At 36.6% G+C, this 27515-nt stretch overlaps 2 protein-coding genes across 3 annotated transcripts in view; one reads left to right on the forward strand and one right to left on the reverse strand.

Moving 5' to 3' along the window:
• Nucleotides 1-306: 306 nt before the first annotated feature.
• On the reverse strand, nt 307-2579 carry LOC121418145. Its single transcript, XM_041611857.1, has 3 exons — nt 2430-2579; nt 1793-1870; nt 307-776 (listed from the first exon to the last, which is right to left on the reverse strand). Exons 1-3 carry the CDS (start codon nt 2575-2577, stop codon nt 541-543), a joined length of 462 nt encoding a protein of 153 aa, XP_041467791.1. The 5' UTR covers nt 2578-2579; the 3' UTR covers nt 307-540.
• Nucleotides 2580-11501: 8922 nt separating this feature from the next.
• The window catches only part of LOC121418146, a 32371-nt gene continuing 16357 nt past the window's right edge, over nt 11502-27515 (forward strand). For both annotated transcript variants that reach the window (XM_041611858.1, XM_041611859.1), the window contains exons 1-5: nt 11502-11644; nt 18342-18541; nt 19890-19962; nt 23083-23134; nt 25156-25288. In XM_041611858.1, the coding sequence (XP_041467792.1) occupies nt 18424-18541; nt 19890-19962; nt 23083-23134; nt 25156-25288 (376 nt within the window). In that variant the 5' untranslated portion in view covers nt 11502-11644; nt 18342-18423. The remainder of the gene's footprint in view (nt 11645-18341; nt 18542-19889; nt 19963-23082; nt 23135-25155; nt 25289-27515) is intronic.

Raw genomic sequence — 27515 nt, forward strand, 5'->3', positions numbered from 1 at the left:
ATTTTTCACTCATAAAAAGCAACCAGTAAACATATAAAATGAACACGAATACTCAATAACATTTGTAGTGAACATTAGTGTGGGCAGTGGCAAGAAAAGACAAACCTTATATGCCAACCCAAGATACTTCAAATTATAAAAATTGAAATAACATATGGAATTACACTGAACATGAGACACCCCCCCCCAAAAAAAAAAATCCGAACCTTGGACAAAACAAAGCTATAATTCTAAATACAAGAGCCTATATATCAATGCAAATAATAATTAGAAATAACATACATCATATTAATTTCAACACCGAAAGCGCCATTGCAAAGTCCATAAAAGGAAACATGACAAAACTGAAACTGACAATCATCTTCTTTGAAATATAGGGAAGAGAAAGAGAAACGAAAGTGGAAGTGCAATAAAGTTAGTCTGTTAAGCTTCCAAGCAAGGAATTGTTAGTGTAATTATCCATGCTTCAAGCCACAATTCATTATTAATCATTCTTTACCTCAAGTTTAATGATCTCGGTGATTGTGTCGTCGCAATGACCTATTCAAATATATCCTCTCCATTGAACAAATCGATTTCCCTTGTTGTGTTCGGTGTGTTCCGATTCAAGTTCACAATGCGCCGTCGCTGATTTGCCCGTCTCAGTCCCTGAACTTGTTCCGTGGAGTTCGGAGGTCTCGGCGACGGCTTACTTCTTTCTTGAGGTGTGCGGAATACGTTGGGTATTCTGAACCCGTCGTTCAAAGGAGTGGCAACAAGTGGTACGATCTGCTCACCTGAGAGGAGGAGAGAAGGCAGAACATCATTATGAGCATAGGCGGCGGAAGGGGGGGGGGGGCGTGCCCCCCCTAAATTTGAGGAGGGGGGGGGGCGACCCCCCCCTAAATTTGTTGTTGAAGACCTTCTTTTTTTTTCCTTGTCAATTTATTTTCCTACGTCCCCCTAAAATGTTTGGGTTGAGACCTTTTTATTTTTTATTTTGCTTGTCAAAATAATTTTGGTTGTCCCCTCCTAAAATTTTTGGCTTCCGCCTCCAATGATTATGAGACATTTTTTCGGTCTTATTTACAGGTGTTGCTTTTCCCTGGAGTTATTTTCGGGAAAAAGTTGCTGTCAATATCGGGGCAAATTTCAGATCATCATCAACAAACATTATCAAGTCCCATCTTAAAACTTATTTATTCCTCTCTCATTGAATTGAATAACTTTATTGTCCATAAAGGAATTTCTTTTAACTGGTTTACACACATGTAGATACAATGAATAAATCATACACAGAACAAAACAAAAGATGATGAAAACTTGTCAACATGAGGAAATAAATCCAACCCATTAACGATTTAATATTATATTGTTTTCGGGAGAATTTCTATTCTACTTTAATATTTCATGTACACTTTCTTGAAGTGCCATAACACTGAAATATCAACCTGTGCGCTATATAAGTAGCCATAATTATTGCCATTGTCATTATTCACACGATAATGTTAGTCTTATTTCATACCACTGATAGTAAACGATTCCGTAAGCCTACTCACGAACGAACAAGTGACTGTTTCACTCAATACAAGTTTAATACTGAGAATTATGAAATAGATAGGAATAAAGGTACGAAGTTGGTTCTGCCATCAATTCATTCAGTAACAAACGACCGTCACATTAATATACAGGCCTTCAATCTGGATATATGATTTCAATTATTTCAATTATGCCAAATCAAGTGTGTTCTCATGATGATATAATTTTACTAGTAATGTGGTTATCTGTCAATTATGGTTTATTACTTTATTACCTGAGTCCATATATGATGTATCCTTCGATTGTTGTGCAAGAGTCGTTGGCGGAATGGGTGTACCTGGTACGCCACGAGCTATACATCGAAACAACGAAAGACAATGAGTACGTTTCAACTTATACCTTTTATAGATAACTGTAATACGATGTAATTTAGGGGAAAAATACTAATTATTTTCCTTCTGAAAAGAGAATAAATGCAATTGATTTTCCTTCATATGATTTTCGTCATTTAGAAAAGTGACAAATACTGGTACCCGATTTATAGCAGACAAACGTGTGGTGTGTTTATCGACAATTAATTGGAATGCATTATTTTCTCAATTCAATGTACATGATTCTATGTTTCCCACGTTGATTTAGATTTTTTTTCTCATTTTGTTACAAAATGTTCATTTTTCATTCATATTGAATAAGTAAAAGGTTACATCACCACTGAAATAGGCCAGCAACCACATCTAAAATTTCTTGATTTCAACTATATTTTCCATAACGATTAAATTATTATGGTAAAAGTTAGAATTAAAATGTCAGTAGCACTTATATAATGATGTTACATTAAAAAAAATAACTCTTCCCGTCCTATCATGATCAATGGCGGCTTAAAAGATTTCCTAAAGTATTCCTCATCTTACATGTTATATCTATCTGCGGACTTTCGGCTAGGTTACGATTGGTTATATTTGGTGTAGAAGGTACTGCTGGCGAGTGTTTATTGAGATCACTTCTGATACATGGAGAGCATGGAACAAGCTGAAAGGGGGATTGTGACATACTAGTCATGACATCCCCTATGGAGAAAAAACAAACAAACAAACATGAGGAACAAGGTATAAAACTGATGAAAGTATCAAGGGGTCAATCATAGAGAGATCATCCAGCACCAATTGAACGTAAATTAAATGACAGTATGGGCAACATATTATAGAAAGAGATGACTGTCTGTTGTGGGAAATAATTACCAAAAGTAATACAGAGCAGTGCCAACAAACTTGACGGAAAAAGGGCGTCTGTGACATAATTTCTTAAAAGTCCTGAGCAAGTGAAGTGATCAAATATATTTTATCTTATTTAATTTGATATTGACTTTTCTAAAATGAAAATCTAATTTTGTGACAGATTTTTCAAAATATTCAGAAAATTACCATATGTCTGATCCATTTCCTGTTTCCCTTTTTTGTCTTGGTCTTGGATCTATTGGATGCCCACCCCACACCCAATTGTATACCACTGTACTGAGGTTAGTGGCAGGCCTGGTTAGTGGAGCAAAGTCTCAGAAGAATAAGTGGAATGCCTCTGGCGGTCTCGCCTGCATTACGCAATTCGATATAGCAGCAGTGCTTCCTTAAAAACACAGCCAATGAATAATTATTTACAGAAGAAAACATCAATAAGATAATAAAATATTATGTCCATTGAAACAAAATGACCTTTGACCATGATCATGTGACCTAAGGATTGTGCAAAACTATCATTCATACTTGATTACCATTATGTTGATGTTTCATGAGCAAGTACCACAAACTTTCCTAAGTTATGAAGCCAATTCAATACATATTCCCAACACGGCCAGAGTTCATTGACCTTTTAATGACCTTTGACCTTGGCCATGTTCCTGAAACGCACACAGGGTATTCAGGGATACATTGCTGCTCTTATGTCCAAGTTTAATGAACTAAATCCATAGACTTTAAAGATATGACAATTTCCACAAATACGCCCAACATTACTAAAGTTTGTTGACCCTAAATGACCTTTGACCTTGATCATGTGACCTGAAATTAGCACAGGATGTTCAAGGATACTTGATTGATCTTATGTCCAAGTTTCATGAACTAGATCCATAACATTTCAAAGTTATGATAACTATTCCTCAAATACCCCCAATATGGCCAAAGTTCGTTGACCCTAAGTGACCTTTGACCTTGGTCATGTGATCTGAAACTCACACATGATATTTAGAAATACATGGTTGGTCTTATGTCCGAGTTTTATGAATTAGGTCCATATACTTATGAAGTTATGACATTTCAATTCAATTCAATATAAAGTCTTCTTTATTCGCATAAAAATGCACATATACATAAAAACATGTTTTCCAATTTACAAGACAAACATATTCAATATATAAAAAATACACTATAAACCATCCATTCAACAAAAAAACAAAACAAAAAAAAAAACCGAGGTGGGACCAGGATTAATATGCCTGTAGGCCAGAAAGCCAGTCAGTTCCCTCAATTCACTTTCAGTTAAATAAGATACATCCTTTTCATCCCTCATTGTAATGAGTTCCTTAATTTGCTCAACCTTGCGATCCACATTAGCTACCGGTAAGTTGCATTGAACCTTATTCCACTGCCTATTTACCTGTCTAGGGTCCATCATATATTTACTATTCAAGTATTTGATATTCCCTCCAAGCACAGAGAATGAACCAAACTGACTCATTTTTGTTATATATGATACGGTAAAGTTATCAGCCTTAATAGATGACAAGACAAAATTTAAACATCTATGAAACCACAATTTTATGCACATTGTTTTGGCCAAAAAGGTAAGAACACATTGTGTGTTTGCCAAGGAACTTTCCACACTCACACACATTGCTTAAAACCATATTGCACTGACGATTAAAATCACCTATGGGTTTGGAAACATCATCACTAAAAATATCCTGACTGATGACATGACCAAGATGACATATTCTATCCACAACCTGAACTGGATTACCACTGACTTTAATCTTTGTGTCCACTACCTTTTTTCTATCACATGTAAATATGAGTTGGCTCTTCTCACTATTAAATTTTATTTCATATTCCGAAGCATAATCCTGACTAATAAGGATCATTCTGTTGTGGGCAAGAACACCAAGTGACAGTAGGATTAAATTGTTAGCACAAGAGAAAGCACCTGCAAATACTTGTCCCATAAACAACCCTCACCGTTATCTTTGGAGTTTAGACAGAAGTCTATCAATATATAGACAATACAGACTGGGAGATAATATTCCACCTTGTTTTACGCCATTAGAGACAGTAAAATACTCAGAATAAACACTGTTCCATCTTAGACGGATCTTTTGGTCCAAATACATATTCAATAGAAGTTTACAAAACATGGGACATACTCCTTTACATAACATGATTTTAAACAATTTAACAAAATTAACTCTATCAAAGGCTTTGCTTGCGTCTAATACAAGAACATATACATTACTCTTCTCATGAACAAAGTATGACACTGTCTCTTTTACCATACTGGTACACATAGTTGTCGACAGCCCTTCTTTCAGTTCAATTCAATTCAATTCAATTCTGGTTTTATTGTGAAAAAGGTACATGATAAAAGTCCGAAGACTCATATTATCATATTTACAAAGTAATGTACATGTATATTATTAAAAGATTACAATATATCAAATTCTAGTGCTAGACAAATAATCAACAAATAAAGCCAGAAAAAATAATTTTTGACAATCTCAAAAAAAGATTAAAATTGATTGAAATTGTAACATTGTAAAACTATCATCGTCAAAATTAAATCAGCAAAGTTGCGAGTATCAAAAACACATATATATTAACATTTACACTTTTGAAATATACTACTTAATGTAATTGCTCGAAAATTGCACGAATCACCCAAATTAGCCCAACGTCCTTTAGGAATTGGAATCATTGTACTTCGAAGCATGCTGTCAGGTGTCATTTCATGCCAGATCATCCCTGTGAATAACATAGCAACATATTTACTGATAACCTTTTTACCATGAATTAAGTGGTCAGACATTAATCCACTAATATCGTTATTATAGGGACATCTTATACACATTCGTGGCATCTGCATTTATTAATATTATCAACAGAGTTATCAATATCATTTTTAAGATTTATCATCTACCATATCCAATTCACTGTTATATAACCCATCAAATTTATCAGCAAACATTCCAGCTATACTATCTTTTCCTTGAACACCATCAACAACATTAGGATATCTACTGACATTCTTGGATCTATTGTATTTCTTAACCTCAGACCAAAATGATCTGGTACTACCTGATGCAATCGCAGTTGCCATGTTATCAGTCTTTATTACATCTATCTCTCTCAAAGTCTTTTTCAGAATTTTGTGATAATCCATTCTCGCTTTCTTACGCAATTCAAAAATTTCACCACTTTGGGGGCGATCATTTTCAACCCACAACTTGTGCCAAAACAGTGCATTTTTTAAAATATACCTCTACATTCCATCCAGGTATTACCTTACATTTTGGCTTCTGAGAACTTTTACACATTACATGCAAGGCAGCGTTTAGACATGCGTAACGATTTTATCATGAAACTCATTCAATTCTCTACCATGTCGTTGGCAGTGTTTTTCTCTGCAATTTAATGCACAATGCGGAATATCTATTAAATGTAGAATTTCAGACAACCTATCCACATATCTATCCAGCTCCTCCTGATTTGCTATACTCCAGTTATAACACTTTTTTGTTTGTTCTTCTTGTTCACTAATGTCTGAGAATTCTGACATATACAGGCCAACTGACATTTAACAGCAACATGATCTGAGAAATTATTAACAGTATCAATGCATTCATACACCTGCAAAGCCTTAACTAAACTATCTGTTAAAACAAAATGATCAATCAATGATTTGTGGTTACTACCTTTGCTACTGAAAGTAAAATCAAAATCACATAATTCATCCTGTGTACAAATGTGATAATCTGCAAAAAAGTTCAAAAAACACCTTGTTTGGAAAGTGTCTCTAGAGACATCCGTATTAAAATCCCCTTCAAAGCAGGAAAATCAGGATTTAACTCATTCATTAAAATTCAGTACTTGTTGGAACTCTACTAAATTGGCATTTTGGCATCTGTCATCACATGGCATATAAATACAACCCAACAACAAACGTTTCGGATTTTCCAACATAACAATAACTGCACTTAGTCTATTTGTATCTGATTCAGTTATTTTTGGCTCAACTTTTACATTTAGTCCATGCTTCCCAATTGTAGCTGTTCCACCATTTCAAAAACTTAACCTTGGTTAAGATTTCGATATTGATTCCCCCAACATGGTCTAAGTTCAGTGACCCTAAATAACCGTTGATCTTGGTCAGGTGACCCGAAACTCAGGCAGGATGTTTAGTATTACTTGATTACTCTTATGTCCAAATGTCATGAACTAGGTCCATATACTTTCAAAGTTATGATGACATTTCAAAAACTTAACCTTGGTTAAGATTTCAATGGTGACGACGCCGCCATCACCGCCGTCGGAAAAGCGGCGCCTATAGTCTCGCTCTGCTATGCAGGCGAGACAATAACCAACAAATCAGCAATTGAACCAGTACTTCCATTTCTCTTAACTTTCAGGAGATTCCATTTTTGTGTGTGGTTTTGTGGGATAACTCCATGAAATGAAAGGTTTCAATGTCATACATGTATTCCTATAGCCTGTGTTAGTATAAAACGAAATTTGAAAATAGTTCACAATGCAGACCTAGCCATGCTTATAGATTTGTACTTCCACACTCTAACCTGCTCCTCGCAAAGTTAAGAATAATTTAGATCTACCTCCATTACAACTCGTTAAACGAAATAGCAAAAAAAAAAATAAGTGCATGTAAGCAAAACAAACATAACAATCGTCTAGGTAAAACAATGTTAAATCGATCAAAGCATTCATGAGATCTACCGTACCCGTAGGCCTTAATAGCCTATACCGGTACTAGTATTCTTTAAATTTTCAATAAATATTAATATTATAGCCATTTTGTCATCTTTTGAATAAGTAAATGTTAAGGCTGTATAGGCTAGATCCAGAATCTAGGCCCTAAATGTTACTTTACTTAGTCTAGACCCCAAATACTATAGATATCTAACGTTCGTTAGACTACAGAGTAGAATCTACCTAGTAGTACTAGGTAGATTCTACTCTGTAGTCTAACGAACAGGTAACGGGGCCTAGTAGATTATACTCTGTAGTCTAACGAACAGGTAACGTGGCCTAGTAGTAGTATCATCAATCACGTAAGACCTAGATCTAATATAGCTTCTGTTGGTTAGGGTTCTAAGACTAAGTTACACTTTTTAGTTGGAATCTCTGTCTAATTCACGGTGAGATTCTGTACCATCAGATTAAAAAAATATATTTTTCGGCAAAAAATCTACCTGTAGGCCCTATTCATTGCTTTTTGCCTGGTCGTTGGCCTACTGTACAAGTTAGAATTAACGTTATGCAGACCTAGGACCTGGTCCTAGGATAGGAAGTTAGGGCCCCTACCGTACTTGACTACTAGTAATCTTAATGACAGACAATGTTAGTTATCAAGAAAAGTTACCGGTATGGTAGTGGATCGTATTACCGAACACTTTTCATGAATTTGATCATATCAAACACATTATTCCAATAAAATTCACCAAACTTTCACCATAAATACACAAATACCTACAAAATATAAACATGCAGAAATTTTGCCGAAATTGTTTTTCATTTTTACGACATCAGCTTCCAATCGGACCCCTCTTCGCAAATGAAATATTTTGGTCACTTGAAAAGGTATCGTATTACCGAACGTGTGTTTTCTATGGGAAAAGTTGGGAAAACAACAAAGTCACTGATGAGCTATTTGGACCATATTTTATTGTTTTGAGGATATAAAGACTTCGAAATTGTGTTTTTGATAATTTTTCATCATTTTTCTATTTAAGTTCCCTTTGAGAGGAAGTTGCAAAGGTTTGAGCCTATTTGATTATTTTCTGACGCATATGATGCGCGCGTTCGGTAATACAAGGCCGGTCGGTAATACAATCACTCACTATACCGTATATTGAATCATGAATGGTCTGTTCTGGAGTTTTTTATGCCTAAAAAACGTTAGATCTAGATCTAGTTGGGCTAGTTGAGAACATTTCATTATTTCTACAGTTTTCGAGTTAACCAACATAAATTCACACAGACTGGAATGGTTGTCAAATGCTAATTAAAGGTCTAACGTTAGTTGTTCTCGATCTTCCGTAGATAGCGCATACTCTTGCTTCTTGGCCCTGGGCACCCATCATGCATCCGCCAACCATGTGGGCGGGCGGCCGGGGTCGGCTGCAACGTGTACTACCGGTACTAGCCCCATGCAGCGCTCGGGGTAGCGCTGGAAATAAGAGCTAACAACATAACAGACAACAAATAACTCAAAGTATAATTAAACTAATATAGAAATTAAAAAGTTAAACAAATGCTCATGCTACCTAGCTCAATTATATTCAAATGACGTACCAAGTGTAGAATACCACGAATCAGAAAGAAGTATAAAATCTCCTCGGTCTTTGACAAAAGTAAGTAAAGCAAGCAAATAAAAGGGGCAGAAACGATTGAGAACACAGCTGATCGATCAATAGAGCTAGTATCGATAATTGAGATATCGCGGTAGAATTGGTAGATCTTATATTCGTAACAAGTGATTGTCAGAGAAACATTTTTTTAAAGGTATACTGTACAGTGATATCATGAGTCACTAAAGCAAAGCATCTTTCACAATAATGGTAGTGCATGCTACTGCTTACAACCGTTGTGATTGTGTGCAACATATATTGCGACCAAATGATCGCAAACGATCGCAAGAGCGATTGTGAAAGCCCCTTAAATGCAGTCCTTAAAAAGTTCCTTTTCTGATCAGCATATTAAAATTTCAGTTTGCGCTTCGCGCTTGCGTTTATATTCTGTAGTTAGAGACACACCTCTTTCATGATTACAAAAACTGCTCGGAATGTTTAATTTTCATGTCTAACGTAAATTTCCAAAAGTTTGAGCTAGAGATTCGCGCTCGCAACATTCACACACAGGCTTAATTTATTACAAAATAATCAGTCCCATGACGACCATTATATCTCTTTAGAACTATTGGGAAGAAAAAGTAACACTATAGACAAGATCTGTACTTAAGCAATTATATAGATATTATATTAACGGTTTAAAAAAGATGGATGACATGCCTCAATCGGATTTTCTCAGGTTTAACAGTAAAACAAATTCGGCATATTTTTATGAGACGTACGTGCATTGTAAATTGAGGGACTTTCAGCTTAAACATTTGCATGAGGTTATTTACATAAATGCCATAAATGATAAACTTTATACAGTAGGTTATCATCTAACAAAATGTTCGTTATCAAGGAGTTGACACTTGGATCACTTATTAAAAGGTTTGACCGAATGTTCAAGCACTTTGAAAAAATATTGGACGTCATTAAGGTCTAAATGATTTTGGGGAATATCTCCATGGAAGACACAGGGATTGATGGAAGTTCAAATAGGATAAAATGTCTCGGTAACTTTAATACATGTAGTTAAAAAGAGATTTATTCTGCTAGGCAGGAAGCTGTTTTGCCACCTGTTGGAACTGTAATAAAAAAATTGTGAAACATATAGGCCTATATGGAAGAAGAATATAAGATTGCACAGAGGAATACCCTGCAATATATGTATATATATATATATATATAAAAGTTAATAAATTTTTGAAAAATCTCTTTTCGGTAGGCCTATATGTGCGTTTCAGAAAAAAGGTGATCTAAATCTAGAGGGCAGATATTCGGATCATATTTAATTTTGTGGAATTATTCTGCATGGATATAAATGGGTAACTCATCAGCTTTCCATTGATACTATATTTGTACCATTTATGCCACGGATGAATCAATCGCTGTTGAAGACAACAGGTGCAGAGACCACTTTTTCCAAGTTTTGGTAAAGTGGGTAAAATGTGCACTTGATAAGATATGTCAGTTTCCAAAGTAATTTTTGGAATGAAGTGTTACTTGAAGCATTTCTCTGAAATGATGAGTGAAAATGGATGTCTTCTCATGGACTTGGTCTTACTGACCCACACCTTCAACATGTCCTCCTCTCCTTTGAAAACAAAGCCAGAAGCGTGGAAGGATATCCCTGACAGCTTGTCTCACCAATGGCATGCAATGCCGGATCATTGTGGAAAGCATCCACCTCATATCGAATTCGGCACTAAGTCATGAGTTGCAAAAACTTATTTTAAAGTGTCCCTAAAAGAAATAATCACAGGGTGTGCGGTCAGGCGCTCTTGGTGGCCTTTTTATGCCATGGTTGAAGGCAATGTACGCAATGTCCCGAGAGTTCTCTGAGTCTATCACAAATGATGCTGGGACGATGGGCAGGGGCGCCGTCCTGAATCCACCAAAGATGCCTGTACACCGTCACAACTGTCTCTCAAAATGTCGGTCCGACTGTTGTACGATCTCCTCTTCAATGGTGTACAAGTACATTCACTTATTTACACTCCTTTGGAAGGAAAAAAAGTGTCAAATCAAAAGATTTTTGCCAGCTCACACATCGATGAAAGTATTTACATCAGCATCTGCCTTTTCATCAAGTTTTCAAAAACCTGGAAAAAGTAATATCTGCACCTTTTGTCTGTACATCAATTAATTCGGTCATGCGTAGCGAAAATGGCATAAATAAGGTATCAGTGGAAAGCTGATGGGTTTCTTTTTTTATAATCATGCACAATAATGTCACAAAATTAAATATGCTTTGAATATCAGCCCTTTAGGTTTGGATTACCTTTTTTTCTGAAACGCACTGTATATCGAGCAGCTGGGCGCGGATCCTCCGATCCATATCCGGATATCGGTATATCGGATTCAATTGAGGCGCCATGTTATCGACGAAAGCTTTACTCAGTTACAGCTCCTGCTCTTTTTGCTGCTGGGATGGTAGCGCCTGATAAATATGATCCCATGTCATGACTTTGAGCTGGAGCTAGCTGAGATGAAAGATGGACGCTTACCCATCAGAATAAGGTTAGGATCGAGTAATGGTTTTTGTTTTCTAATCTAATTTCAGGTGGAAACTATGTCTATGGATTTAGAGTAGGGCTTAGTTTTTTAAATTATATTAGGCCTAGAGTCTAGACTTACTTAGTTAGGGATTGGCCGCAACCTAACCAGGGGAACTCCCGCCCGCGTAACGGGCGGGAGCCAGGGGCCCGTTTCTCAACACCCGGACAAGTTAGTCATATCTTTATCCACAAACCACGGAGTTAGTTCCAATCTTACTAAACCTGTTTCACGAAAGGCTTCCTAACTAAAATACCTTGATATCGATACTATCGGTAAAATGAGCAGACGAGACGTAGCCTTAGTCACAAAATAGCACAATTTTCAAAAAGAAAAATTATGACGAAATTGCAAATATTGTGATGAATTGGGGATTACATCTTTTAAAGATAATAGCACAGGTAAATTATGCATCATACATACTTAGACCATGAAGACTGGGGCATTCAATTGCTGAAAATTGAATTATGAATAATTTATTTCACGACTAAAAAAATCACATGTGGACGTTGAGATGGGTATAGTGAGTGATTGTATTACCGACCGGCCTTGTATTACCGAACGCGCGCATCATATGCGTCAGAAAATAATCAAATACGCTCAAACCTTTGCAACTTCCTTCCAAAGGGAACTTAAATAGAAAAATGATGAAAAATTATCAAAAACACAATTTCGAAGTCTTTATATCCTCAAAACAATAAAATATGGTCAAAATAGCTCATCAGTGACTTTGTTGTTTTCCCAACTTTTCCCATAGAAAACACACGTTCGGTAATACGATACCTTTTCAAGTGACCAAAATATTTCACTTGCGAAGAGGGGTCCGATTGGAAGCTGATGTCGTAAAAATGAAAAACAATTTCGGCAAAATTTCTGCATGTTTATATTTTGTAGGTATTTGTGTATTTATGGTGAAAGTTTGGTGAATTTTATTGGAATAATGTGTTTGATATGATCAAATTCATGAAAAGTGTTCGGTAATACGATCCACTACCATACCCCCGGGATATCCAATTTTAATAGTTTACGAAAGTAAACCATAACGGTTTTATTTGTAAAATTATGATAATTATACAATGTTTTAAGATTCCAAACATCATCGAAATATAGTTTAACATTTTTTTATATAAATCTTTGATACCGATCTTACGATTTGACAAATTCTATGCATAAATTAGAGATTAGAATTTATCCAAATGTCAATAGGGTCTGAAAACGACAAATACAAGTCCAGTTATGGATGGCCTGACGTGGTAGAATTTTTATCGATTAAATTATTTTACTATTTCAAAATGAATGGTTTTGTGGCGTTTTACCAACAGTTTTCATAGTTACTTTGTATTACAATGATCATTGAATGCATTATCCCACTTGTTTTGGGATTTAATTTCAACCTCTATGGTTGATTACGTAAGATTATAATTTTCAAATTTCTCGGCACTTTTGCATGTCATAGTCTACCCACGTGATGCCATACGTCATTAAGAAAGAAGTTATGACAGGTTCGGAGGTGTCATAAATATTTAGTGAGGTTGTTGGGCCCGATCTTGGTAAAGAGGGCTTCGTGAAACATTTAGCGGACAAGTAGCTCACTATCTCCGATTTAGTCAAGAAGTTAGACTTATGACGGTGTTGAGAAACGGGCCCCTGGACCTTACGTGTAATTGACCATAGGGCATAGATCTACTCACCTGACTAGCGTGAAGTAGGCCTATGGTCAAAATAATTCTCCGAATAAATAGTTAGGCCTAAAACAGAAATCAAGCACTTACCACGATTATATGGATGAAGGTCTAACGAGTGGCAGTTTCCTGACATCTGGGCACAAACTGGAACCTCAAAAAAACGAAAAGTTCTCTCCTAACCCAGTCTCCATCAGCCATTTTGTTACGATTTTGTTACGAACCCAGTTCCCTGGGTTAGCCGCAACCAAGTCAGACTCAGAGTCCACCGGTAATAATATAGCCTCGGGTCGACTGGTCAGGCATTTGAGTTTACGCCGCGCCGTGGCAGCCCCGGTAGCGCGCCCAAGAAAAGGCCAAGGTCAAAATCAGTGGAAGACAGCTCTTAACAATTTTTAGCTAGGCCTAGGCGAGACCAAAAGGCAAAAGCTTCAGTCTCTGTATTTTGGTTGTTCCGCTGAACTATGTTGGCTCCATCTGAATGGGGATGATAGTAAAATGTCAGAAATTGTTGAATAAATCCCCAGAAACGACGGTTATTCCTGTCTAGGCCTAGGCTAGGCTTACTGCGGCAGCCCGAACACATAGGCCCTACTGAAGACGTGTCGAGGTCCCCGGGGCAAGGCCTAGGCTAGCTAGGGTATATCGCTAATAAGATCCGCAATGCATTATGGGTTTGCAAATAGGGCAGCTAGCTAGCTCTGCGCACACGCACTGATAAGCAATATACCTTTATAGGCCTAACATTAGGACTAGATCTAGGTAGTAGATCATCCTAGACCCCCAATGTTATAGACATAGGCTAGGTCTAGCCAGGCCTAACTTAGGCTAGGCGTAGTCGTAGAAGCTTTGTAGCCAAGGGTTTTTTTTTAATGGTAGGTAGGACAGTGAAAATAATGAAATGGCATTTCTACTAAAACTAGCATTACGGTACCTTAACTTTCTATTAGCATGATAGTCAAAGACGTTGCTCAAAACTTACCATAAAATTTCCTAAATGGTGAAAAAGAAGGCGTAAATGCTCCATAGAAAGTGTCTGGAAATGCATACAGCATTTTGGCCCATCCCCATAGGCATAGGCTATATGGCAGTGTATGCTATTGCCAGACACCTTTATTTCAGTGCTTGAAAAACAACAACTAGAAGAAATACAATCAAGAAAAATTCGCACTTGCTATTCCAAATATTATGAATATGATAAAATCATTTTATATTTACCAACCATTTTCTTTGCCTCGCTCTTGCCGCATACTCCTCCACGAAAAACTATAATTTTTGTGCGCGAAAATATTACATCATGATTCCGGAGGGGTAAATATATCCTTGATTATAATGATGTAAAAACAAATTTGTTTGATTTTCTTCTTCTTATATCATGAGTAAATTCTAAGTTTTTGTTTGCTTTTTTTATATCGAATCTGAGCAGATGTTGGTAATAAATTCATGTTTGATAACCTATTTTATTTTTTCTTGTTAGCTGCATGTTCCATGGCACTTTCCAATATTATGCTCGTTCGTATTGTGACGCTCATCATTGATGAGCTGCCGATTGTCAACGGCTCCAATCACGGTAAACCTTGCGCACGGGGTACCTTGAGAACTAGCCGTTGACGATCACCCACAATACACCACACCTCATCATTTGATCGAAGGAGCGGAAGAGATTGAAATTCGGCAAGTCAGGTCTATATTTCCAGTAGAAAATATATTGTTCATGCAAAACTATGTTATATGATATTTTAAGCATTTTCTGTCATTTTAGAGATAAATAAGGTAAAACCTTTTTTTTCCCTTGTTTTTACAATCTTGTTCTATATATTGCTCTGTGAAATTGAATTGCGGAAGTTTTACGGTACGAAATTGTTTTCGAACACAGTAATATGCGCGTCCGGAATCTTGTCTTGTCTTTCCGTTAATGCCCACAATCATTATATTGATTATTATGGCATATGAATATCAAGATTGACTTGAATTTTGCCAGGACTGGCAGGTACAATACACCAGGTGAACACCCTACTCTGACGAATAGTGTATTGGTTTTAACGTGCATAGGTTGTGACTCTCCTATACACGGGACCAATATTTGCATCCTTTCCGATGGACGGAGTACGTGTTTCCAAGTGCATTCACACCTGCACTGAATACAGTGGTGGTGAGGCACGCTAACACACAACGCTATAGCATCAGATTTTTTGTTAGATGCGTTTCGGCATGAGCGGGACTCGAACCCCTCATGCTGAGATCTACCATCTTATCTGAAACATGCGCTCTAACTGACTGAGCTACGCTGCCTCCCCATAATAATCATAATAGTGTCCGGTAATACAATAGGTGACTATAGGCCTACTGTGTGGGCAAGTGGCTGAAAATAGGCATTTTTAAGTCTTATGTAACCCGGGGAGCCCAGGACTCGTCAAAGTAATATTAGGCAGATCAATACTCTCTAAAATGGGGTAGAATGCGGTCGCAATAGCACTCTAAATAAAGGGGGAAAAATAAATTATGCACTTGCCTCGATTATGTGGATGAAAATCTATAGTGACACAGAATCCTTACATCGAGGCACAAACTGGACCCTCAAAAAAGGAAAAGTTTTGTTTGTTCCAGCTGGTTTGTTCTTTCAAATTGAAAACAAAATGGCCGATTGCTACTGAGAACGAAAGCGACATTTTCCTTTTTTAGAGGGTCCAGTTTGTGACTCGCGATGTCAGGATTCTGTGTCACGGTAGACCTTCATCCATTTAATCGAGGTAAGTGCTTAATATATTTTTTCCCCTTTTATTTGGAGTGCTCTTGCGACCCCATTCTACCCCACTATTGATCTGCCTAATATTACACGGACGAGTCCTGGGGTCTGACCCACTTCGCGGGCTGGAGCTCCCTCCCTGGGTTGGTCTTTATTCTGACTTTAACACTGTTTGAGCCTCTGTGAGGAGCCATGGAAACATGTCACATTGATAGATAATCAACTTGGCTGCCAGAAAATGTGAAGATGTTGCTACATTTAACTACTTGTTCACTCAAAATATATTAAAATGAAAATTTGAAGAAAATTCACCAACTGACTTTTTTGACACATGTCTACAGCACAAATCTTGTGCCATTGCCCACCCTATCAAGGGGGGGGGGAAGCTAGATTCCTTCTCTTCCTTTTTTGAAAAATTTGAAAAGCCCCCTTGCCCCCAAGTAGCAATAAAAAAGAAAAATAAGAAAGCTGAAAGGTCAGTTTTTGTCCCTGAAAAATTTGACACAACCCCCCCCCAAAAAAAAAAATTCAATTGGGGTCTAATTGAGGGATTTGATTCCTTTTCTTGTTTTAGGCTTTGCTGAAAAATATAGAGCAAAAAAACAAAAAAAGAATGGAAAAAGACAATCAGTCAAAATTGAAATCAACTAGGTCTAACGTTAGATCTAATGACAACGTTAGTTATTACTAGCTTAGAGCCTTATTTTTCCTTGCTTTTGAAAATGTTTGGGGTTTGGTCGAACCCCCCCCCCCCCCCGACTACTGGCTTGTATACTGTAGACTATCTAAGATTTATAGATCATTTATCATAATCACTTCCTAATAGAAATCATCATCTTTCAACTCTTATGTAATAGAATCTTAGATCTACCAGTAGGCATGTTCTGCATCTAGCCATAGATCTAAGGTTAGATCAGACTTTAGATCAGACCTCTTACATTAGGTCTAGAGATCTACTTGATCTTGCATTCTTGGACTGGGTGCAGATTAATCATATATTCGACAACTGAAATCTCTCACTCTCCGAGTTTAGTCTTCAGTCCGGGAATTTCAATATTTAACTTTAAAGCATATTTTGACTTGTTTGGTTTCTCCTATTGAGGAGGCGTAATGAAGCAAGACATTGTCCAGCAGAAAAAAAACCCTGATGAAACAGAGACTGAAGCAATCGGTCTAGCTTCTCGCTCTAACGATAGGTGCAGGGGCCCATTTCATATAGAGTTACAACTGTTGTAACTGCCATAATTGCAACTTCCAGTACATGTTTTGAGCCTCTTAATTTGTGAAGGTGCTGTAAAGGTACTGTAATTTGCCAATTATGGCAACTACCATGGTAACCTTGATTTTAATAGGCTGCTGAACCCTGTTACCATGGTAGTTGCCATAATTGGCAAATTACCATGGCAACTACCATGGTAACAGGGTTCAGCAGCCTATTAAAATCAAGGTTACCATGGTAGTTGCCATGGTAATTTGCCATTATTGCAACTACCATGGTAACAGGGTTCAGCAGCCTATTAAAATCAAGGTTACCATGGTAGTTGCCATAATTGGCAAATTACAGTACCTTTACAGCACCTTCACAAATTAAGAGGCTCAAAACATGAACTGGAGTTTCTTCAGAAGTCTTTTTGATGCAATTATGCACATATAAACTTGAATGGGCACATTGGAATCATGGTTATTGGGGCTTCTGCCCTTTTTGTACCTCATGTTTATTTTTTCACCCTGAAAACTACACGTAGCCTTCATGAATATGAATATTTGAGGTACATAAAAACAATACTCTGTCAAGCATCCCTATGTCAATAAAATCAAAACAGCAACAACGTCAACAGCAAAAAAAAAAACATGAAATGACTGAAAACTTTGGAAAAAAGGAGCTAGACTTTCATTTGCAACTCTAGAAGGAAAGGCCATTCTGAGGGCAAGTTAGTTTTGATAAAAGCAGAAAAATGAGTGCACAATTAAAAGCCTTGTAAATCACATGTAGTCGGGCGAAAAATTATATTTTTGTGTTCATGGGCTCCTTTTGACAACTTACTGCCTGAATCTACTACATTGGATAAGCTTTAACACTGCAGTGAATGGGGATTTTAAGGGGCTCCTTTTTAATTTCCAGGACATTATTTTAGCATAACAGGGCAAAATCAATGAGAGCACCCAGTATGTAGATACAATTTTTACCCCTTTTTAACCTCATCTCCTAAATCTTTCTTTCTTCACAATATAGATCCCAGATAACAAGATTTACCAAAGGAACTATCAAATTTTGATCAGTATGACCGGTATACCTTGAAGGCTAGATTGGAAGAATGCCTCGCTTTTTCAACACATACTCTAGACTAAAGCCTGTCTCCAAGAAGGCTGATGTTGATGCATTTTCTGAACTGCAAATAAGTAGAGCTGCAAAACGGAAAGACAAAGTGACTGGTATGTGAAGGGTCATCTTTTCATCCCTGATGCTAGATGATATGATTGACTGATTAATTATTGACATTTTTATATTACCCTTTTACTAATGTAAGAATGATTAAATTTCTTTCAATAAAACTTGGGGGTAAAATCTTTTATTTTCCTTATTTTGTTCTACATGGTCAATTCTTTCAAGTGGTAAATTTTGTAATGCCTTTCAGGAATAACATTGTCTATTAAAAAGTCAATTCTATCATACTTAGTGTTATAATATATGAATAATAATATATAAATAATATTTAAGCTTCAACCAACCTTAGTTTGGGCAAGCTTTCGTTCTGGAGACAATGTATATTCAAAGTCTCTATTAAGTACTGTATTAATCCTTATCCTTATTCTTTTCCAGAAGTTACTTTCAAAGTCAATTACTTGTTCACCTAAAAACATTTTTGTTCAATTCTCTTTAATTTCCTTTAACATTTTAAGAAAAGCACATTGAGCTCTTTACAGAGTGGATTTGGTGCAATATAGTCCAATTTACTGTTATTTTTATAATTAATTATTATTATCATTTTCTAATAAGTGATCTCTCCTGTACCAGGTGAAATATACACACATAATACTGAATATATTAAAGGGGAATGAAACCTTTGGAACAAATAGGCTTGTGTAGAAACAGAAAAATCAAAGAATAAGAATAAAGAAAGTTTGAGAAAAATCGGACAAATAATGAGAAAGTTATGAGCATTTGAATATTGCAATAGCTAATGCTATGGAGATCCTCCCGTTGGCAATGCGACAAGGATGTGTGATGTCACTGATGAACAACTTTCCCTTTGGTGGACTATAAAATACACTCAAAATGTCTCTTTTTGCTATTTCTTATGATGATACAAACTCTTTATCCATGATGTATTCTTAAAAAATATGTATTACATGCCCTCATGTAGAAAGAACACATGATCTATGGATAGATGTGATAAAAGAGGCAATTCAAGTGAAATATATACTAAAGTAATGGGGAGAGTTGTTCACAAGTGACATCACACATCTTTGTCGCATTGCCAATTTGCTATCTCCATAGCTATAGTGATTGCAATATTCAAATGCTCATAACTTACTCATTATTTGTCCGATTTTCCTCAAACTTTTGTTGATCTTTTTCTTTGATTTTCTGTTTTCACACAAGCTATCTTGTTCCAATGGTTTCATTCTCCTTTAATGAATTCCTGTATTCACATTCAGAAGAGTTAATATTGTTCCCCATACTGCAGAACTTGTAGAAATGTACACACTAATTTAGTACAGCCTTTCTGTTCAAATCACTTTTATTCATGTTGAAATTTTAAACCCTTGTATTATGTAGCCCTCAAGTCCATTGCAGAAAGTGAGACTGGTGATCTGGATAAAGAAGAATTGGCTGATACATTTGAATCAAAGTAAGCAACCAATTTTCTTCCTTCCTTGTATCACTGGGGGAGAAATCACTTTTGATTATGATTACGTTGTGTTCATTTCCAGAACCATGAGTTAAAATTTTGGTAATAGCAAGTCACTTGAATGTGATGAAATTTTCTACCCCACTCTATAATAATGCATGTAAGTATTTTGTCAGAGGCATTTTCTATTATTTGTGTCTTCTGTCCATAGACTGCTCCTCTTTTGTTCTTGCAACAAAGTAAGAACCATTTGAAAGATAATCAACACTTGTTTCACATGAAAGATGGGATGATCTGATTAGTTTTGGGACATTAAGATAAAAGGTCATTATGTACATTGAAGTATATTGTTTTATGATTTGCCCTGCCTATGAAATATACAGATTGCCACTACTCAATACTATCCCACACATTTACCCTGATTTCAATGATTTAACCACTTACCAGCAATTTTTATTATGTCTTCTGATACACTCTGCTGCTCAATAGCTAGATATGCAAATGAAATTCTCACTGTTCGTAAAGAAATAATATATTCAAGAAATAGTATTTGACTTCCACCATTTTTTGTCTCACCTGCGAAGCAAAGTGAGACTATAGGCGCCGCTTTTCCGACGGCGACGGCGGCGGCGGCGTCAACATCAAATCTTAACCTGAGGTTAAGTTTTTGAAATGATGTCATAACTTAGAAAGTATATTGACCTAGTTAATAAAACTTGGCCATAAGGTTAATCAAGTATTACTGAACATCCTATTAGAGTTTCATGTCACATGACCAAGGTCAAAGGTCATTTAGGGTCAATGAACTTAGACCATGTTGGAGGAATCAACATCGAAATCTTCACCTGAGGTTAAGTTTTTGAAATGTCATCATAACTTAGAAAATATATGGACCTAGTTCATGAAACTTGGACATAAGGTTAATCAAGTATCACTGAACATCCTGCATGAGTTTCACGTCACATGACCAAGGTCAAAGGTCATTTAGGGTCAATGAACTTTGGCCGAATTGGGGATATCTGTTGAATTCCCATCATAACTTTCAAAGTTTATGGATCTGATTCATGAAACTTGGACATAATAGTAATCAAGCATCACTGAATATTTTGTGCAAGTTTCAGGTCTCATGATTAAGGTCAAAGGTCATTTTGGGTCAATGAACTTTGGCCGAATCGGGGGTATCTGTTGAATTACCATCATAACTTTGGAAGTTTATTGGTCTAGTTCATTAAACTTGGACATTAGAGTAATCAAGTATCACTGAACATCCTGCGCGCATTTCAGGTCACATGACCAAGGTCAAAGGTCAATGAACTTTGGCCGAATTGGGTGTATCTGTTGAATTACCATCATAACTTTTAAAGTTTATGGATCTGATTCATGAAACTTGTACATAAGAGTAATCAAGTATCACTGAACATCCTGTTCGAGTTTCAGGTCACATGATCAAGGTCAAAGGTCATGTAAGGTCAATGAACTTTGGCCATGTTGGGGTTTTCGTTGAATAACCATCATATCTCTAAGTTTATTGGTCTAGTTCATAAAAAAGGGAAATAAGAGTAACCATGTATCACTGAACATCTTGTGCGAGTTAGAGTAGTATTCAAAGTGAGCACTGCTGCTATATTGAACCGCGTGATGCAGGTGAGACGGCCAGAGGCATTCCACTTGTTTCATGCTAGTCATTCCTGAAATGTTAAGTTTAATTTGTGAATACCTTATGATTTCCTTTTTCATGTAATTGTATGTGACTTTTATACATTTTGATGTCATCACTCATAGGCCTTCTTAGGCCGGCCGTCGGTTTTGATGGGTGTGATTTTTGTCTCGCCCACCAGAGGTGAACGCGAGACTTAGTGATCCAAATGTCGTCCATCCGTCACAAACCTGCATATGACACATAACTCCACAACCGTAAGTCGCTTTTCAACCAAACTTGGATGGTGGATGGACTTGTAGGACCTGCATGTTATGCTGCAGTTTGAGGTCACATGGTAAGGTCAAAGGTCATTTTCAGGTCAACGTTAAAAGTTTACATGCAAGACTCTCTTATGACACCTAACTCCATATGTCGCTTTTCAACCAAACTTGGATGGTAAATGGACTTGGGGGACCTGCATGTTATGCTGCAGTCTGAGGTCACATGGTAAGGTCAAAAGTCATTTTCAGGTCAATGTTAAAGTTTACATGCAAGAATCTTAACTCCGCAACCGTAAGTCGCTTTTCAACCAAACTTGGATGATAGATGAACTTGGAGGACCTGCATGTTATGCTGCAGTTGGAGGTCACATGATAAGGTCAAAGGTCATTTTCAGGTCAACGTTAACGTGTACACGCAAGACTCTCTTATGACACCTATCTCTGCAACCGTATGTCGCTTTTCAACCAAACTTGGATGGTAGATGGACTTGGGGGACCTGCATGTTATGCTGTAGTCGGAGGTCACATGGTAAGGTCAAAGGTCATTTTCAGGTCAACATTAAAGTTTACATGCAAGACTCTTAAATCCGCAACCGTAAGTCGCTTTTCAACCAAACTTGGATGGTGGATGGACTTGGGGGACCTGCATGTTATGCTGCAGTCGGAGGTCACATGGTAAGGTCAAAGGTCATTTTCAGGTCAACGTTAAAGTTAAAATGCTAGACTCTCTTATGACACCTAACTCCGCAACCGTATGTCGCTTTTCAACCAAACTTGGATGGTAAATGGACTTGGGGGACCTGCATGTTATGCTGCAGTCGGAGGTCTCATGGTAAGGTCAAAGGTCATTTTCAGGTCAACATTAAAGTTTACGTGCAAGGCTCTTATGACAAGTGCTATTCCATCCCAGTCATTTCGCAATGAATTTTTCAATATAATTCTTTTGCGTGCCCTCGCAAATCATGATATTTCTGGTTATTTTCATAAGTGGGCGAGACACAAAATTACTTTTGCCTTGTTTGAATTAAGAATAATAAACTAAACTATGTATCTTTTAGTAATTGCAGAAAGAAATGAAAGAACTTTCACATGAATGTAAGGAAACTTACGAAACTAGATATTCTGTTTTTGTTGGGTTTTGTCATGCTTTATTAAATGATAAGTAATGCAAAGTCTATGGTTTAATTTGTCTTTTTCCAGAGTCACAATGAAGATTTTGCCAAAACCTGTCTCACGAAAGTCATCACGAAGGGTAATATTGTTTTCAGTTGAGAGAGCAATGCAGCAATCTAAAAACCTGTCATCAGTATATTGCCATATTTTTTTTTCTCACAAATAACTTAGCCAGATAGTTTAATGCAAGATATTTGTCTCACCTGCATAGCACAGTGAGTATAGGCGCTGCTTTTCCGACAGTGGCAGCATCAACATAAAATCCAAGTTTCAGGTCACAAGGTAAAAGGTCATTTAGGGTCAATGAATTTAGACTATGTTGTGAGAGTCAATATTGAAATCTTAACCTAAAGTTAAGTTATTGAAATGTCATCATAACTTAGAAAGTATACGCACCTAGTTCATGAAACTTGGCCATAAGGGTAATAAAATACTACTGAACATCCTACCCCGGGGGGGGGGGGGGCACTTCCATTGACTAGTGGATACCATGGGGTCTCAAAAAGCACCCTAAACAAGTATTTTCCATATTCTGAAAATGCACCCCTTAACAAGTATTGGAAAAACTTTGGCAAAGTTGGGGGTATTTGTTGAATTATCATCATAACTTTGAAATTGTTTTGGTCTTCTTCATAAAACTTGACATTAGAGTAATCAAATATCACTGAAAATCCTGTGCAAGTTTCAGGTCACATGACCAAGGTCAAAGGTCATTAAGGTCAATGAACTTTGGCCATGTTGGAGGTAATTGTATCCCCCGAACAGAGTTCGGAGGATACTATGGATTTGGCCTCGTCGCGCTGCGTCCGCCGCTATAGAGATTTCCTTGTGAGCGCTCTATCAGCTGCATTCCTTATCCGATCATCTTCAAATTTTGCATGAAGGTAGAGTATGGTATAGCGAAGCCATTTAAAGATTTTGGTGGGGGTGGAGGTCACATGGTAAGGTTGAAGGTCATTTTCAGGTCAACATTAACGTTTACATGCAAGACTCTCTTATGACACCTAATTCCGCAACCGTATGTCACTTTTAAACCAAACTTGGATGGTAGATGGACTTTGGGAACCTGCATTGTGCTGCAGTCAGAGGTCACATAGTAAGGTCAAAGGTCATTTTCAGGTTAACGTTACAGTTTACGTGCAAGACGCTCTTATGATACCTAACTCCGCAACAGTAAGTCACTTTTCAACCAAACTTGGATGGTAGATGGACTTGGGGGACCTGCATGTTATGCTGGAGTCAGTGGTCACATGGTAAGGTCAAAGGTGGTAAGGTGGGTTCGGGGATACATGTGCTCAGCTGTGCAACCTGCCGAGCATCTCTAGGTATTAAAATGCTGTCATAACTTTCAAAGTTTATGGATATAGTTTATGAATTGTGGACATAAAGGTAATCCAGTATCACTGACAAGTCTTAGGTCACATGATCAAGGTCAAATGTCATTTAGGGTCAGTGAACATAGTATTGTATCATATGTAAATGGTGTTTTTGTGAATAATTATTTTATAGTAGTTTTCAAAGTCTGCACTGCTGCTATATTGAATCACGTAATGCAAGTGAGACTGCCAGATCAGCTCCACTTGTTTTATTTATATTTTATTTTAGTAATTTTTTGCTTTTACCAAAGGTATCTGACTTTGGCTCCATGATGACAATTCCTCCTTCCACCAAATTTGCCTTTGGCATCCTCCTTGTTCACACCAAACTTGCTGCTTTTCTTCCTCATATCTTTCATGAAATCTTTGGTCTTCTATTCCCTTTTATGCCATCCACTTCCAGATCCCATTCTCTTTACATAGGTACATTATCACCCCCCCCCCCTCAACACATGGCCCATCTATCTCAATGCCCTTCTCTTTACCACTCTCACAATAGTTTCTTCCAACCCATACCTTTCCATGAGCTAACTTTTGTTCTTCCTATTAATGAAAAAAATGTATTGTTAGAGTGTTCAGGAAAGTATTAAAACAGGAAAATCCTTGCTTATATTCAGTATGTATTCATAAAAAAGAAATCTTTATATTAGATTGTTTTCTGTAGTTTTACTGATTAAAGGAGGTGATCTTAGTATCCTTTCATATTAATTTCTTATGTTTACAGAAACCAACTCCTTTGAAAGTAGAAGGAAAGGGATTGGGCATGAGATACAGAAAACAGTACTCTCCAATGGCTAGAACTTCCCCTAATGAAGATACAAGTGATGATATTGACGACTCCATTCTTTACCTCTCGGGTAAGATACGAGACTATTTGGTTCCATGACCTTCGCTCTGCCAACATTTGCTTCACTATAAATTCCACACACAAAAAATCATCTTGACTTAATGCAAAAACAATAGATATGATATTGTAGCTAAAGAGTTAAAGAATCTATTTCCAGTATTGCAATATTATAAATCATGCAAATTTATGCAACAATGGATGCCCTCATTTGCATTATTTGAAATAGCACCTTACGTATGGGAGGATCTAAAAATATTCACCTGATATCAGTTTAATATATTTTTGATAAGTTCCTTTATGGACATGGACCCTCTATGTTGTGGTTTAATTTGCAACTGATAAGACACGATCAGCTCATTAATTATGTAAATTATGCAATTTCTGTGAACCATGTGTCCCATACATAAGGATTTCAGTATGTTTTTTATGTTTTTTTTATCAAACATTGACCAATCATATTTTAAGAAGCTCTAATGTATTTACTTTGACTTCCAAAAAACAAAACTAGGTATTGAAGTTTTATCAGTCTTTTATTTTATCAATTGATTTTCATAAATAAAAAGAATATCTTTAGTTTGGTTCCATAACTTGGGAAGTGACCACTTATAAGTACTTTTTTTTTCAAAGTGTGATTTCATTTGTAGAACTAAATATGAAGCTATGGAGATATTCATTATAACATTCATGAGCTCTAAAAAAATAAGTTTCAAAATCGAGTTGGAGGGCATACAGTACGCTTGCAAGTTAGAATAACTATAAATTAAAGAATTCTAAATAAAACTATATTTTCATGATATACAAATCTATTTCTTTGTTGTTTATTATACTCTCCAAGCATATAACTTGGATCCAGGTTCTTTAAAAATTTGGCTCTCAAATGTGGAGCGATGCTGAAGTGACAATATCGAGAGATGTAAGGAATGTGAATTTAGACTTGTGAATAAGTGAATGCACATGCGTGTAAAGCACTATTGATATCTCGTGTAATTTCACCATACAAAATGTAGTGTTACAACTAATTTTATTGGTGCTTGATCAGTTGTGAACTGGTTTGAAGTTGTGTTTTAACTCTGGAAAGCCAACCAAAACACAAATCACAACTGTACAGGTTCAATTTATCAGCTCATTTGACAATCATTCATAACTATTAAAATAATGAAAGCATGGACAAAGAGCAATGTAAACATCATGTATGATTTCATGTAAATACAATTTTGGCATATGCAGCTTCCCTTCAGTTTGGCCTGAAATCTTGAGATTTTCAAGGCAAACCACTTTTCAATGGGGCATATATTTGTATTGCAAAAATAGGAAAATTTAAAAAGTGCGCACCAATTATTCAAGGCCAATTAAGAGAGGCCCAGAGAATCAATAGGCCATCCAAAGCCATGCCATTGTATCGTAAGTTGGACCAAGGCAAAGTTAATCTGGATTTCATAATACAATACAGGTTTGTGGGATTTATGCTGGCAAATATTTCTTTTGTTTTTCATGGTCTACATATGAGGTATTCTGATAATTAAACCTAGGTTTAACCCTATTCTAAACTAGAATTTTAAACCATTCTTCTGTGGAATGCTGGGCTTCATAATATTTGTCCTATATTTGTTGCAATTAAATCTACAAATTAATTCATTATAATTCATTACATTTTTGTCTCACCTGCATAGCAGAGTGAGACTATAGGCGCCGCTTTTCCGACGGCGGTGGCGGCGGCGTCAACATCAAATCTTAACCTAAGGTTAAGTTTTTGAAATGACATCATAACTTAGAAAGTATATGGACCTAGTTCATGAGACTTGGCCATAAGGTTAATCAAGTATTACTGAACATCCTATTAGAGTTTCATGTCACATGACCAAGGTCAAAGGTCATTTAGTGTCAATGAACTTTGGCCGAATTGGGCTATCTGTTGAATTCCCATCATAACTTTGAAAGTTTATGGATCTGATTCATGAAACTTGGACATAATAGTAATCAAGCATCACTGAACATTTTGTGCAAGTTTTAGGTCTCGTGATTAAGGTCAAAGGTCATTTAGGGTCAATGAACTTTGGCCAAATTGGGGGTATCTGTTGAATTACCATCATAACTTTGAAAGTTTATTGGTCTAGTTCGTTAAACTTGGATATTAGAGTAATCAAGTATCACTGAACATCCTGTGCGCATTTCAGGTCACATGACCAAGGTCAAAGGTCAATGAACTTTGGCCGAATTGGGTGTATCTGTTGAATTAC

The sequence above is a fragment of the Lytechinus variegatus genome, chromosome 7 (assembly GCF_018143015.1).
Source record: "Lytechinus variegatus isolate NC3 chromosome 7, Lvar_3.0, whole genome shotgun sequence".
NCBI classification, from domain to species: Eukaryota; Metazoa; Echinodermata; class Echinoidea; order Temnopleuroida; family Toxopneustidae; genus Lytechinus; species Lytechinus variegatus.